The sequence below is a fragment of the Gavialis gangeticus genome, unplaced genomic scaffold (genome assembly GCF_001723915.1).
Source record: "Gavialis gangeticus isolate Ggan-Ray unplaced genomic scaffold, GavGan_comp1, whole genome shotgun sequence".
NCBI lineage: Eukaryota > Metazoa > Chordata > Crocodylia > Gavialidae > Gavialis > Gavialis gangeticus.
In genome coordinates, this window is record NW_017729009.1 from 373,758 (window position 1) to 386,919 (window position 13,162).

General features: G+C 47.4%; 1 protein-coding gene across 1 annotated transcript in view; it reads left to right on the forward strand.

Moving 5' to 3' along the window:
- The first annotated feature begins 11,681 nt into the window (after positions 1–11,681).
- PPP1R16B (protein phosphatase 1 regulatory subunit 16B) overlaps positions 11,682–13,162 on the forward strand; it is a 79,858-nt gene continuing 78,377 nt past the window's right edge. Inside the window, exon 1 of the mRNA XM_019509780.1 lies at positions 11,682–12,091. Within this exon, the coding sequence (XP_019365325.1) occupies positions 11,845–12,091 (247 nt within the window). The 5' untranslated portion in view covers positions 11,682–11,844. The remainder of the gene's footprint in view (positions 12,092–13,162) is intronic.

The window sequence follows — 13,162 nt, forward strand, 5'->3', positions numbered from 1 at the left end:
AAAAAAAAAAAAAGAAAAAAGAAATTGTTAACATCTAACAATGCACTCTGGAAAGTGGGAACTGTAGCTTACTTCTAGAAGAGTAACATTACTTGCCCTATTTTCCCAGTAGGTGAGAAATACCAGAAACCAAGACTTTGGTTTGCTGAGTGTACAGTGTGTGGGCTGTGTTGGTTGGTTGGTTGTTTTTTCGTTTTAAATGCTATAGCACTTCCTGACTTTCAGTGAGATTTGGGCTTCTGAAAATTGGCACTACAAATCCTGTTGGAAGCTGACGGGAGCTACAATGCTAAAAAAGTTGTTATCCAAGAGGTCAGACTACATCTAACGGTCTCTCCTGGCCTCCGAATCCACATAGATGAGAACACCCAAGGGCTCCATCTTGCATTCCTTTAGCCCACAATGCTCCCCATTGATCACAGTGGGAGATCTCTCCTGTGTGAGGAACACAGGATTAGTCCCCAAAGGCTACCATGAGGAAAGGAATCACTGATGTGGAGCTAATGCAGCTGGATGATGACTGGTACCAGATTTTTTGCTTGTCATTAAGTGCCCCTGGAAAGAGCAGGATTTTTTTTTTACAAATGCACAAGCTCATCTGGAGGAAGAACACGTGGCGCAGAAGTCTGTTATGAAAGTGGAGAAAGTAGGTCCAAGCTGAAAAGTTGAAATGCAGGTATAAAAAAAGGCCTTTATGGTGTATTGTGTTGACTGTTGCAGGAAATGCAAGGTTAAAATATTAAGGAGCTTCCTCCAGCTACTGCCAGTATTGTTAAGAGCAGACCAGTTCGGGGGGGCAGGGGAGCTGGAATGTTTTGAATTTTCCATTAATGGCATCAGCTGTAAAAGAGTTTTGACAGGCTGTGTTTGACACCAAACTTCTTTGTTTAACATTTCACCCCCAGTGCTAGGCATAAGTTACTCAGAGGAGACAACCTTCTGCAGGACCCCAGGGAGAAAACGGCTGAGCCAAAAGGCATGCTCTCCAACTTACTGGTTTGGAGTGTCCAGGGCTATGTTTAGTTAAATATAATATGAAGGCTTCCATTGAGCTAAGGGAACCAACTGGATTGAAAATTGAGTCCTCTACTGATGTAGCCTCGCACCCCAAAATTCACAATATAAAATGCAGAGATTAAGATGTAGCTTGATAAAGTTGTGTGAGGAAACTGAGTTGCTGACTAAATGGCTTGGCCAAAGTCGCACCGGAAGCCTGTGGTAGAGCCAGGAATCAAATTCGGAAGCCCTGGGTCTCAATGAAGTACCTTCACCAGGGGACTTAAGATCCTCTGTTCTTTATTTTATGGGTCCTAAATCTCCCAAGACCTGTTCTGTAAGAGACATGGTTTATCCAGGGTATCTAATGAAAATGAACCTCTCTCTTCAGTTTTATGCAGTTTTATCATGCCTGCCTGCTTATCTTTTTCCCCTCTTTCTCCTACAAAGGTGGCTAACCTTAGTAGCTCTCTGTGTATATAGCTGTTCTAAGATCCCAGAGTATGAAAGGTACTGTATGTATCTATGTTGTAGTTTATGGAAAACAGGTGTTGCTGGGAATTAGAGTGACTTAATTTACTTCTACCTATGGCTAACATGGTATAGCTCATGTATCATTCAACCTGACACAAGAAGTTGCTCTTGGAAATACCTCTTGGAATAACTGTGAGGATGAGTTTATGATAATGAGGAGGATCTATAGAGGCTCAGTACTGCTTAATGGCTTTTTCATGAACTTGCTGTCTGCTTTCAGATATGACACTTCACCCTTCTCATGTTTCCACTAGCCTATCTACAAAATGAAGGGTCATACTTTTCCTCTTGGCCCCCATGAGGTGAGTTAGTTACTTGTATGGTGCCCTGAAATTGTCAAGCTATACCTATGCCAGATCTTTGTTTAATGCACTGATTTGAGGTGGCTGTAATACAGACTTCCTCCCACAGTGCTGCTACTGGTTCATGACCTCCTAGAGCAGACAATAAGTGGTCATTCACTGTGTAGAAATTGCAATGTAGGGATTAAAATAAGAGCAAGGGTGTAATCTAGCAAGTATCACAAGTGATGTCAGAAAAGCAAATGTTTCAACTGAAAAATAAGTAATAACAGTCCCTATGTAGGATGGGTAGGAACTACTGAATATTTTTTTTCAAATCTCGCAGAGGCTTGCCGTTTACGGGACACTGTGGCTAGGAACAGGCATTAAATATAAACTGGTATAAATTATCAGAAACTAGTTTAAATCTGTAACAGCACAGAAGTTCACTGTGCGTAGATCAGATGAAAATGGCTGAACCCAGATAGACCTAGATGGATGTAGTATCACGCAACTGATTTAGGTTAAACTGGTCCATTGAACTTCTGTTCCAGATCCCTTAACACATTAGGTCAGGGGTCAGCAACCCCCTGCACATGTGCCAAGCACGGCAGGTGAGGCCATTTTGCTTAGCCCGCCACTGCCAGCCTGGGCTCTAGGCAGCTGCTGCCAGCCACGAAGCCTGGGCTGCTCCCAGCAAGTAGCTAGCAGACTGGGCTCTGTGATTGGCAGCAGCTGCTTAGAGCCTGGGCGGGTTGCAGCCAGGAGGCTGCAAACATCTGCTCTGGGCTCCAGCATGAGCTCCATACCAGCAGATGCATGTGCGCCTCGGAGTGGACAGCGGGGTGGGGCCTGAGGCAGCACAACCCTGGCCTCTTCCCCCACTGCTGGCACAGAGCTGATGACTGGGCTCTGGAGCCTGGCACAGCTGTTTGTAGCCAGCGTGGGCTCTGGGCAGCTGCAGCAGGCAGCAAGCAGGCTGCAAACAGCTGCACCGGGCTTCACAGCCCCAGCATCAGTCACATGCTGGCAGCAACTGCATGTGGACCTCAGGCGGATAGCGGGAGGGCTGCTCTGCCTCAGGCCCTATCCCTACTGTCCGCTCCGAGGCACGCATACACCCACTGGTACGGAGCTGATGCTAGAGCAGATGTTTGCAGCCTGCTGGCTGCAACCAGCCCAGGCTCTGTGTAGCTGCTGCCAAGCGTGGATTCTGGTCTGCTTGTAGCAGGGCTTGCAGCTGCTCAGCCGCCTGCTGGGAGCAGCCCAGGCTTAGTGGCTGGCAGCAGCTGAGCCCGCCTGCTCCCGCTCCAAGCCCAGCATCTGGTTCTGTGTGTTTGTCTGCTTGTGTGTAGTTGTGTATGTCTGTGTGCACATGTGTCTGGTTGCAGATGTTTGTGTGCACATGTCTGTTCTGGTTCTCTGCGTTTGTGCACATGGTTCTCTGTGTGCATGTGCCTGGTTCTCTCTCTGCTTTCCTTTTTCTTTCTCTTTTTTTTCCTCTCTCTCAACCCTCTTTCTCTTATTTTTCTTTTTTTTTCTCTCTCTCACTGCAACATGCCCAACAAAAAAGGAATACAGAACAACAAAGGCAACATTTATGATTATTAAATATACTAATATGAAGTGTGTCCTGCCGTGTAACCTCCTGCCCTCATTTTGTTTTTTGGCATGCTGGCACCTTCCAAGGTAGGCATTGTGGTTTTTTTGGCACTCCGGCCAAAAAACGTTGCCTACCCTTACATTAGGTCTTAGTCTCCCTATGTCCCAGGATGCATTGCAGGCCCTGCTAACCCACCCTTGCATGTTGGGGAGACTAGTTTCCACCCCAGCTTGCTTGTTCCAGCCCAGCTGGGTGGCCTTGCCCCCAGTTGTCTCAGAGCTGAGGCAGCCTCCCCAGCCCCACCAGCAGCACTAGAGGGATGGGCAAAGGGGAGGAACAGGCCCCTACCTTGACCCTGGTTCTCCCCAGCACAGCATGGGGCTGGGGAAAGCCCCCAGAAGTGGGGGCTTCCCCCCCAGCCCCAGCATGGCTCTTCTGCCTCAGTCCTACCCCCTTGCACCCCCTGTCTCTGAGCCACAGGGGGTGGGTGGGAAGAATGGACCCCTGTTCTGGCCCTGCCCCTGACCCCCAGGGTCTGCACAGTGAGTGTGTGTGTGTATGTGAAGGGGAAACCCATGAGGTGGGGCCTTTCACAACTTGTCAGGGCCACGCTATGAGGGAGAATGCTGCCTCCTCCCCACCAGGCCCCCGCCGGTCAGCTGTGGTAGGGGGGAATGCACCCCTGCCCAATCCCTCCAGCCAGGATCTGCACAAGGGTTGTGGTTGGAGATAGCCCTCCAGGCAGAGGCTTTCTCCCATGCATCCTAGCTCTGCTCTGTTGTGAATGCCCAGCTCTGCCCCCTCACCAGCCCTGGGGACTCCCCTCCCACTGTGCAGACCTGGCTGAGGGGCCAAAGCGGGGCTCAATCTCCCCCCACCAACCTCGCCATGGCAGGCCTGGGGCATTTGCAGCACAGCAGAGCTGCACGGCAGGGGAGCCCTCACTTGGGGGGCTTTCCCCCCTACTCCCTGTGCAGACCCCAGCTGGGTGCTGGGACAAGGGTCCATTTCCCTCTTTCCCCTTTCCCTCCCCCCCCCCCATGTCCCCTGTGTGGCTGACAGGTGGAGGACTGGTGAGGGGGCAGGGCTGGATTATTTGCATCCCAGCAGAGTTGTTTGGGGGGGGCTTTCCCAGACCCCAGCTGGGGGGCTGGGGCAGAGGTCCATTTCTCCCCCATGGCTGACAGGTGCGGGGGCTGGCAAGAGGGGTGGGGCTGAGGCATTCGGAGACTGCTCTGGGGGAGAAAGCCCTTTCCCTGGGGGCTTCCCCCTTGCTGTGCAGACCCCAGCTGGAGCAGGGGGTCCATTTCCCCCTCCCCCACTCTCCTTATTCCCTCGCCAGCCCGCTGCCTGTCATCTGGGAGTGGGGCTGGGGTGTTTGCAACCCCACAGGGTTGGGAGGTGTGTGGATGCGCACTCCCTTTGGCCAGTGAAGGCATCTGCATGTCTTGGCCAACCCGTAAGCGAATGTGTATTCTGCTTGGTAATGGTCCAATCTAGATTGACTTGATTCCGCCTCTGGCTTTTTGACTGTCTGTGCTTAGTTGCAGGGCAGGAAGAGCGCAGAGGCTGTCAGAGAAATTGTCTTCTAATTTACTGATCTTCTGAAACAATGCTGAGCAAGCGAGCGATTGTCAGGAACCAAGAGCAGACCCTCTCATTTGCATGGCAGCTTGGGGTGTATTATAAGGCTATATCTCGGGCTCCCTCTCGCTGTAGCAGCAGTTTCTGCAGGTATCAGATCCACTTTTTGTTATGTTTGAAAGGCCTGATGGGCCTAGCTGTTAGGAGTACATGAGTTCATTTTAGGTTGTGTGGTGAGGCAGTAAGAGTTGTTGTGTTCCCTGCTCTCACTAGGGAATGTTAAGCAAAATGTCTGTCTGGGTACAGAAGCAGTGCAACTTAGTGAAGTGAAGCTTTAATGAGGAAAAAAGGCACAGTTTGAATTGCATTCCCTGCTAGTAAGAGTGCTTGCTGTGATGAGCGCTATTACATGTGTTGATAGCGAGCTCCTGATTTAGAACAGGGTTACCGTCCTGGTTCCCAGCATCAAGATAGGAGAGGCTTTGGTGTCATCGCACCTGTCCTTGATGTATCATAGTCTGCTTCAAAAAACAGCTTGCTAGGCCTTGGCATTACAGTGATTTGTGCTAGCAAACCTTATAGCCCTTCTGTGCTTGGCAGTTGCTCGCATGCTGCTCAGGAAATGATTTAGCGTTTGCTTGACTGGAGGGAACAGTAGGCAGGGCACTAAAGTTATGGAAACTCCCTTTGCAAAGTGCTGTGTAGCCTCTAGCTCCCCAGCAGAGATAGATAGAAGAGACTTTGTTCTCCCTTTCTTTGTAGGACTTTGGAAATGCAGTGCCCTTTAACTCCTGCATCCTGATGTAAAGGAGTTGCTTTTGCATCCAATGTCCTCCCCACCTTGACTGGCCACCTGTTTCTCACCTAGCTCTCATTTGGGTTTACTTGACTTCTCCATGACTCTTCCTTTGAACCCTGGCTGTCTCTTCCTCAGGGTGAATAACACTCCATATCCCAATAGTGTTCTCTGACCTTCCCAACCTAATGACTTTGTCCCTGCCTGTGCTGCTGAGGAGCTTTCCCTTCCATCACCTTCTGCCACATGGTAGCCACTTTTGCAACCAAGTAATGCTGACAGACTTCTCTTCAGTCAGATTTGACCTCAAAGCTTCTTAACCCTCACAGTAGGGTACGCTGTGGCACAGTGTCTGGTACTGGAGGGACCTGAAGGCTTTCTTTAAAGGAGTTCAGAGCATTGTGGGTAGAAGAGGATGGTGAGAGGCTGTTCAGAACACCTTGTTTGCTGCTTTGCAAGGGACTTTGGATACTAGCTTCTAAAAATCAAACATCTAAAATAGTAAGAGATTTGCATATAAGACCAAGTCCTTCACTAACCACAGACCAGCAGAAAAAGGGTTTGGGGGAGGTTTGCCACCCAAGTTAAAATCTGAGCATGTTGCAGAGGTTCTTTCTGTAATGCAAGAACAGTCTAATTGAACCTGATGGGAATAAATGAGTTCATAAGAGGTGGCCAGTAGTGCACAGGGAATACAGGCTTTGGATTCATTGCAGGGTGCCAGTATCTACATACTTTGCAGTCCAACACTTAGCCATAATAGTGGGATCTACCTTTTGGGTTCTGTTAGAAAAGCTGGATTTTTTTTTCTGATGGAGTATCATGAAAGCAGTTGTCACTTGAATGCCATTGTTCTTTCTTCTGGTTGGCCCCTGAAATATGTTCACTATTTTTTCTACCATGCTGCTGTGGTTTTTCACAGCTTGCAGGATGTGCTGTTCACCTCTTAAGAAAAAAGTGCTGAACTCATGGAAACAAAGCTGAGTTAGAGACAGGAAACAAGACTTTTTTGAGAGAGAGAGAGAAACTAAGATGCAGTGTTTGCCAACCACAGACATTCACACAGCCAGCTCCTGTGTTGCATTACAGGTAAATGAATAGTTAGGCCTCCTTTTGCTGTGCTATAATTAGCCTGACCAGTTTCTGCAAAGCAAAGTTGACATGTGGGGTTTTTTGTTTGTTTGCTTGTTTGTTTTTAATACAGTGGAAAACAGTTAGGTTATTTGAGGATGAGCAGTCTGAGTGGTGAAACCAAGTTCTTTGGGGGCTTTGTGAATGTGACCTGCTAATGAGTTGCCCCAAAGTCAGGGAGAAATTTATCTGTTCACTTGTAGGTAGGCTTCTGCCCCCACCCTCTAATGTTTTTCAGAAAGCTACAATAGTCTCGTTCTAGAGAACAGGTCAGTCAGTGTTTCTAACAGTGGCCACTGTCTAGTCTTCACAGCTTTTTCTCATTTTCTTCCTTTTTTTTCCTTCTGTCGACATTTCTGTTTTGGCATGTCTATTACTTCTTTGCTGTTTTGGGTTTTAAAAACTACCAGAGAACAAAGCCTATTGGAGCAGGTAGAATGTTACCAATGGCACTATAAGTGTCATGTCCACCTTTGCATCCTCTCATCCCTTCTGATGTTCATGCTCTGCTACATTACTACTGTCTGATTGGACAAGTTTATTCATGGGAGGAACTTTGTCTGGGTATACAAACTCACTGAATTGAGTGATGCTTCCTTGAAGGATTATGTATTTTAAATTAATAGACCTTCAGTAATAGGCCCTTGATGCCACTTCTGTTTTTATAGAAATGTGTTGACTTCCAGTATACAGTGGTAAAAAGTGACTTCTGTTTGTTGGGGGAGGAGGAAATAATGAGAGAAGCATTTCCTGCTGCTGGTCTCCAACTGTCTACAGTGGTAACTAGGGGCTTCAAGTTTTCAGAATTGACTGGAAAAACGATTGCCAGAATAGATACTTTCAAAATAGTGCGCACAAACGGGTAAAAGTCACACTGTACAGAGGTGACTTGGCTGAAGCTGGTAAGGGACTTTCCAGTGAAATGGCTTCATTGAAAACTGTAATTCATCAACCCAAGTTCTTCATGAGCGCCTGGCCATTTAATTGAAATTTCAGTCAGCAAAGTTTTCTTGGGTCCAGGATGGAATTTGTGATTGAAACCAGGGAAGAAGGAGCCTGTACGCTAGTGAGTAGGACACCTGGACTGTCACTCACTTCTTGGTCTGTACATGAGCCATTTGACCCCACATCTCGCATTTTGGATGAAAGCCTTAAGTACTAAGCCATTTGGCTGGTATGGGGCATGTCTTAGATTTGTCTTGCTGTGAAGTGGGAGAATTTTCAAAATCTCAGTGTTTTTATGAGATGGCAAAGCAGTTTCCCACCCAACTTGAGACTGTGCTCTTGTGTTTCACTTTTGTTGAAACCTCAAAATAGGACTCGGATATTCCACCAAAACTACAGTTCAGGTTTTGTGCTGGCCCCTCTTTACCTGGTTGTGCCCCTGGAATAGCCCAGGGCTGGCCTGTGCTGTCTCGATTTGATTTTTTTTTTTCTTCCAAATTAAGTAACGTACTGAGAAAGTGGAGTGTCTTGCTTTGAATCTGCAGAGGTATTTACAGAAAGTGGTGAATCCAGTGTCAAAAGACTGCAGAAGGATTTACAGGAAAGTGAAGGGGAGTAGATGCCAGAAAGGGAGTAGATGAGTACTATTAGGATACCTAATAGCATCCCTCCTTATATAAACTTAATGGAAACCAGCAGCCATTTGGCACTTATACTTCAGAAGCATCTTGAGATCTTTTTGTACTTTTCCATGTTAAATCACTTCAGGACATTTGTTGGACATATACACCTGTTTCTGGCTGCCTCTCTCCTACAAATATTCTCTGTCTTTAAAAAGCTTACCAGGGATGTTGAGTTTTACTTTGCCCTTAAGGTGTGTGGGGGACTATTTAAGAAATTTTCCTATAAACTTCAATATTTGATTCAACCCTCTATATTTTTCAGGTATTTGCAAATGTTGTGTAAAGATCTCCAAACTATCTGCCATGGTTGGACTTGCCCGGAAGAGACTTCAGCAAAATGAAGTTGTGAGGATGACTTTTGTATAGAGCCCTCTTAACAGAGATCTCAAATAGATTTGCTTGTAACTTGGCTTAATTTTTTTATAAGACTTCTGAATTTTCAGTGGAAGTTGGCTAGCTTGTTTGCTGTACAGCAGTACTCTTTAATTGACATGAGCTCATCCCTGATGCAATTTGCATGGGGCACTGCCTTTATCCCAATTTCATCTCCTTTCCAGTGGAGTGTGCCATCTTTGGATTGTGGTCTCTTTTTTGGCAGCACATGGCTGGAGGTTGAATATCCTTTCTTGTAAAGTTTTCCAGCAACTTAAGTTACACAGCTTAAGATGTTCCTAGCATTGTAATGCCACATAGAGTACCTGTTGGGGGACATGTGACCTCATTGTATTAGTTGCTGCATACACAGAAAAAGCGGTATTTAAAAACTGCAAGAGGAGTTAGCTGAGGAGAGCATAGGGCACGTTGTTTTTAGAAGTGACAGTCTAGGTAGGAAAATACCAGTTGCAGCAGGACGTTTAGGGTGCCTGCCATTTGAATAGGTCAGGCAGCCTGCAGGTGGGGCCAGAGCTAATTATGGAGTCATCTGACTCAGAGTTATAGGGGTGGAGGAGGTTCCTCGGGACCTAGTGTGGGTCTGGAGCCCTGAGAGAGGACCTGGTGAGGAGTCTGGGTGAGCCCAGAGAGCGGGGCTGTGGGTAAGGGACCTATTGATGGGTCCAGGTGAGCCCAGAGAGTGGGGTTGTGCGTGAGACCTGATAGAGGGGCCTGAGAAGGTGGACCTATGGATGAGAGAGGGCTGACAGCTGAAGGACTGACCCATAGCAACTTGCTGGCCCAGGCAGAGACCGGGCCTAGGGTAGACCAGAAGTCCAGAAGAGACCAGTGCCAGACACTGCCGGAGCTAAGGGAGCTCAGACATCTCGTGAGGCCAGGGCCTAGGGTAGGCTGAAGGTTAAAGAGGATGACAGCCAGAGAGAAAGGGGGTCAAGAGAGAGAGCTGGGGCCAAGAGGGCCTGGAGGTTTGTTGCCCAAGAGGGGCAAGGAATGGGGCTGGAAGTCCACAGCCCAGGAGGGGCATGCGACTTCAGGGGGAGCCCAAGAGGGGCCAGACTAGTTAGAGCAGGATGGCCTAGAAATTGGTCCTGGGTAAGGCCTGAAACTGCACCTTCCTGGAGCCGGTCAGTGTAGTGGGGCTGCGTGTGTCAGGGAAGCCTCCATGAAATGCCGTGTATTGCCACTGCAGGGAAAGGCAAATATGGGGCATCTGAAAACCTCCACTCCTCCTGCCTTGTGGGTCACCCCATGGAGGGGGAGGGCTAAGGGATCACACCCTGACAGAAAAAGAAGGGAGAGAAGAGCAAAGAAGGGCTGACTGCCCATAGATCAGAGTGCAAGAAATTTGTTTTTGGCCTCCAGGGGCTTCATGGCCACCCCTGGAGATGATACCCTGTGACACCAGTAATGTCCATTTTAATACATGACTCCTAAGACTCTTCCCCTCTGGCAGGAAAACCACTGCAGGGGGTATAATCATCCTAAATAGGCTTTAGGGGAGGGGTGGACAATTATTTTGGGTGTAGGTCTGCTTACTGAGTTTTGGCAAGCCATGGAGGGCCGCATGGCAGGCAGCCAGGGGCAGATAACTATTCTAAATTTTTTAGGGGCCCTGTGGGCTGGATAGAATGGCCTGGTGGGCCACATCTGTCCTGCGAGCCGCATCTTGCCCCCCCTGCTTTAGGGAGTGAACTGAGTAACTTTTGGAGGTATCCAGTTTCTAGCATCTGTCTTAATTTTACACTTGAGAGAATGTTTGGGTTGTAGGACTGGGACTCAGAGGTTGGTTCTGTTCTTACATTGGATACTGATGTGCTCTTTGCCTCTGCTCATTTTTCTGGCTTTTCTCTTACTACTTAGGATTCAACTCTTCAGAGAAGGGACTTTTTGGTTTGTCTGTACTGGGTCAGATTAAGGATCATGCGAAAGATAGGGTTGAGTATGCCCTGCCTATGTGAGTCTACTGACATGCTCCACAGTGAAAATTTGCCTGTGAGTCTCATCCCTGGTCCTTGCTCTCAGACCTACTGGAGAGTCAAGAGCACTCAGGCTCAGCCCTCAACAGTGGGTACTGACAACAAGTCCAGAGCAGCCTTGCAAGCAAACTTTCAGCTTTGGAGTGTGTCAGTGGATTTGCTTGGGACTTGTTCTCCCATAAACATGTGACTTACGCAGGACAGACAAGCCCTCTCTGTGCTGGTACATTGTCTAGCACAATGGTCAGAACTTGATCAAGAATACTATGACAGCAACAGTTTTGTTAGACTGGAGGAAGCCAGTCTGGAACTGTTAGGTATAGTGATGCTGCTTTGAGACAACTGCTAAAGCAGTCTTTGCAAAACTCTCACTTGGTGCCTTGTAAGAGAGAGAGTGAGGCAGAGAACCTGAGTAGTGTTCAGTTCGGAGGAAGACCTTTGTGTAGTAGAGCACAGAAAGGTTCCCATAAATGAGTTATGGCCTCATAGAATTCCTTTGTACTCCAGTATACAATTCATGTTAGCTCAAGCTGCCACTTGATAAGGCAGGTTTCTTTAGGTCCTTTCCAGCTGGGGTTTGGCAATTGTGTAATTCTCATGATTGGGATTTGTAAGTAGGAGGCATGGGTACTAGCAACTAAATGAAAACGTCTTATTGATGATAGCTGTTTAGGGAAAGCTTTCCAGTGGGTGGGGAATGGTAGACTGTCTAAAGGGGACTGTAAGAATCTGTCTTCAGTGATCTTTCCTTCTTGTTCCAGGGTTTCCAGTATGTGCTCCTCAGATGCTAGGATGCACCGTTTACAGCCCTGCCAAGGAATGCTGTTAGAATGACAGGCATCTGACACAAAGATTGTCACTGTGGGACATTGCTCCAGCAGGGACGTCCTGAGCTTGTGCTCCCTCTCTCCTGGCAGAGGCAATGGACACCCACGTGGATCTCCTGACAGAACTGCAGCTGCTGGATAAGGTGCCCACATTGGAGAGGCTGCGGGCAGCTCAGAAACGCAGGGCTCAGCAGCTGAAGAAGTGGGCCCAGTATGAAAAAGAAATGCAGCACAAGAAGCGGAAGCACGAGAAGAAAAGGAGCACAGTCAACCGTAAGAAGGTATCTTTTGAGGCCAGTGTCGCTCTGCTGGAGGCTTCACTGAGAAATGATGTGGAGGAAGGTAAGGCCTAGCAAACTCCTTATGGTTTGACTACTCATGAACTCGGTGTACTTCCAAATGGTGTGCATGATCACCTCCAGTAGCGTCTCTCCAGGAAGTGCTGCCCTTGGGTGCTTTTCTGCAGTGAGCCTGGCATGTCAGACATCATCATTAGGCTGAGGTGGTGTGAGCACTGGTGTGGGTACTATTAAACACTGATGGCAAAAATAGTGGCTCAGTTACAGGATGAGAAGGGGGAGCCTGAGGGGAAACCTTATCCCTTTTACTGCCCTGTCTTCTCACTCCTTTATATGCAGAAGCATAGGTAGAGAGATGACCTATGACTATCTTATATAATGACTACCATGTATAACTCTTTACTTTTATGGAAAGATTTAAAAGTGCTTTATCCACAACTCATCAAGCATTTTAACACCTCTGCAAGATCTGATGGTATTGGAGCTGATTGAAAACTGAAACAATTTTTCAGAATTTCCCACAGAGAGGAAATTCTGGGATGAAAAGTTGGAAATGGAAAATACAAACATTTTATTTTGCAATCAAGATGCTTCCCCCCCCCCCCCCAAATTACTGAAACCAAAATTGAGTTCCAGCTTTGGGTCTGTTGGCTCAGAGATGGTTAGCCATGTTAGTCTGAAGTCAAGAAGGTGGCAGGGTAGGTTTGCACCTTATAAATTGACCAAAGTAGGTAGATAGATAGCACCAGCTTTTGTGAGCTGAAGCTCACTTGATCAGATGCTGTTGGCTCTGCCAAAGCTTCTTGATTTCTACCACCCCATTATCCAAAGCAGAATGAAGGGGAACCTAGAAGCTTTGGACCCTGAGCACCATAATTTAACCCAAGATCCTCAGACTTTTCAGATTCCATTCTACAGAACCAGGAGCAGAGTCCTCACTAAAGCAGGGACTCTCCCAGCTCTGTGACATGATCCCCATACCTACTAAGTGAGCTGGAGCATAGCAAGGCAGGGTTTCATTATTGGAGCCCCATCCATGTTTCAGATTCAACAAGTTAATATTTTAAAGGAAAAATGTGCTTTTTTTTGTTTAAAAAAAAAAAAAAAAAAAAAA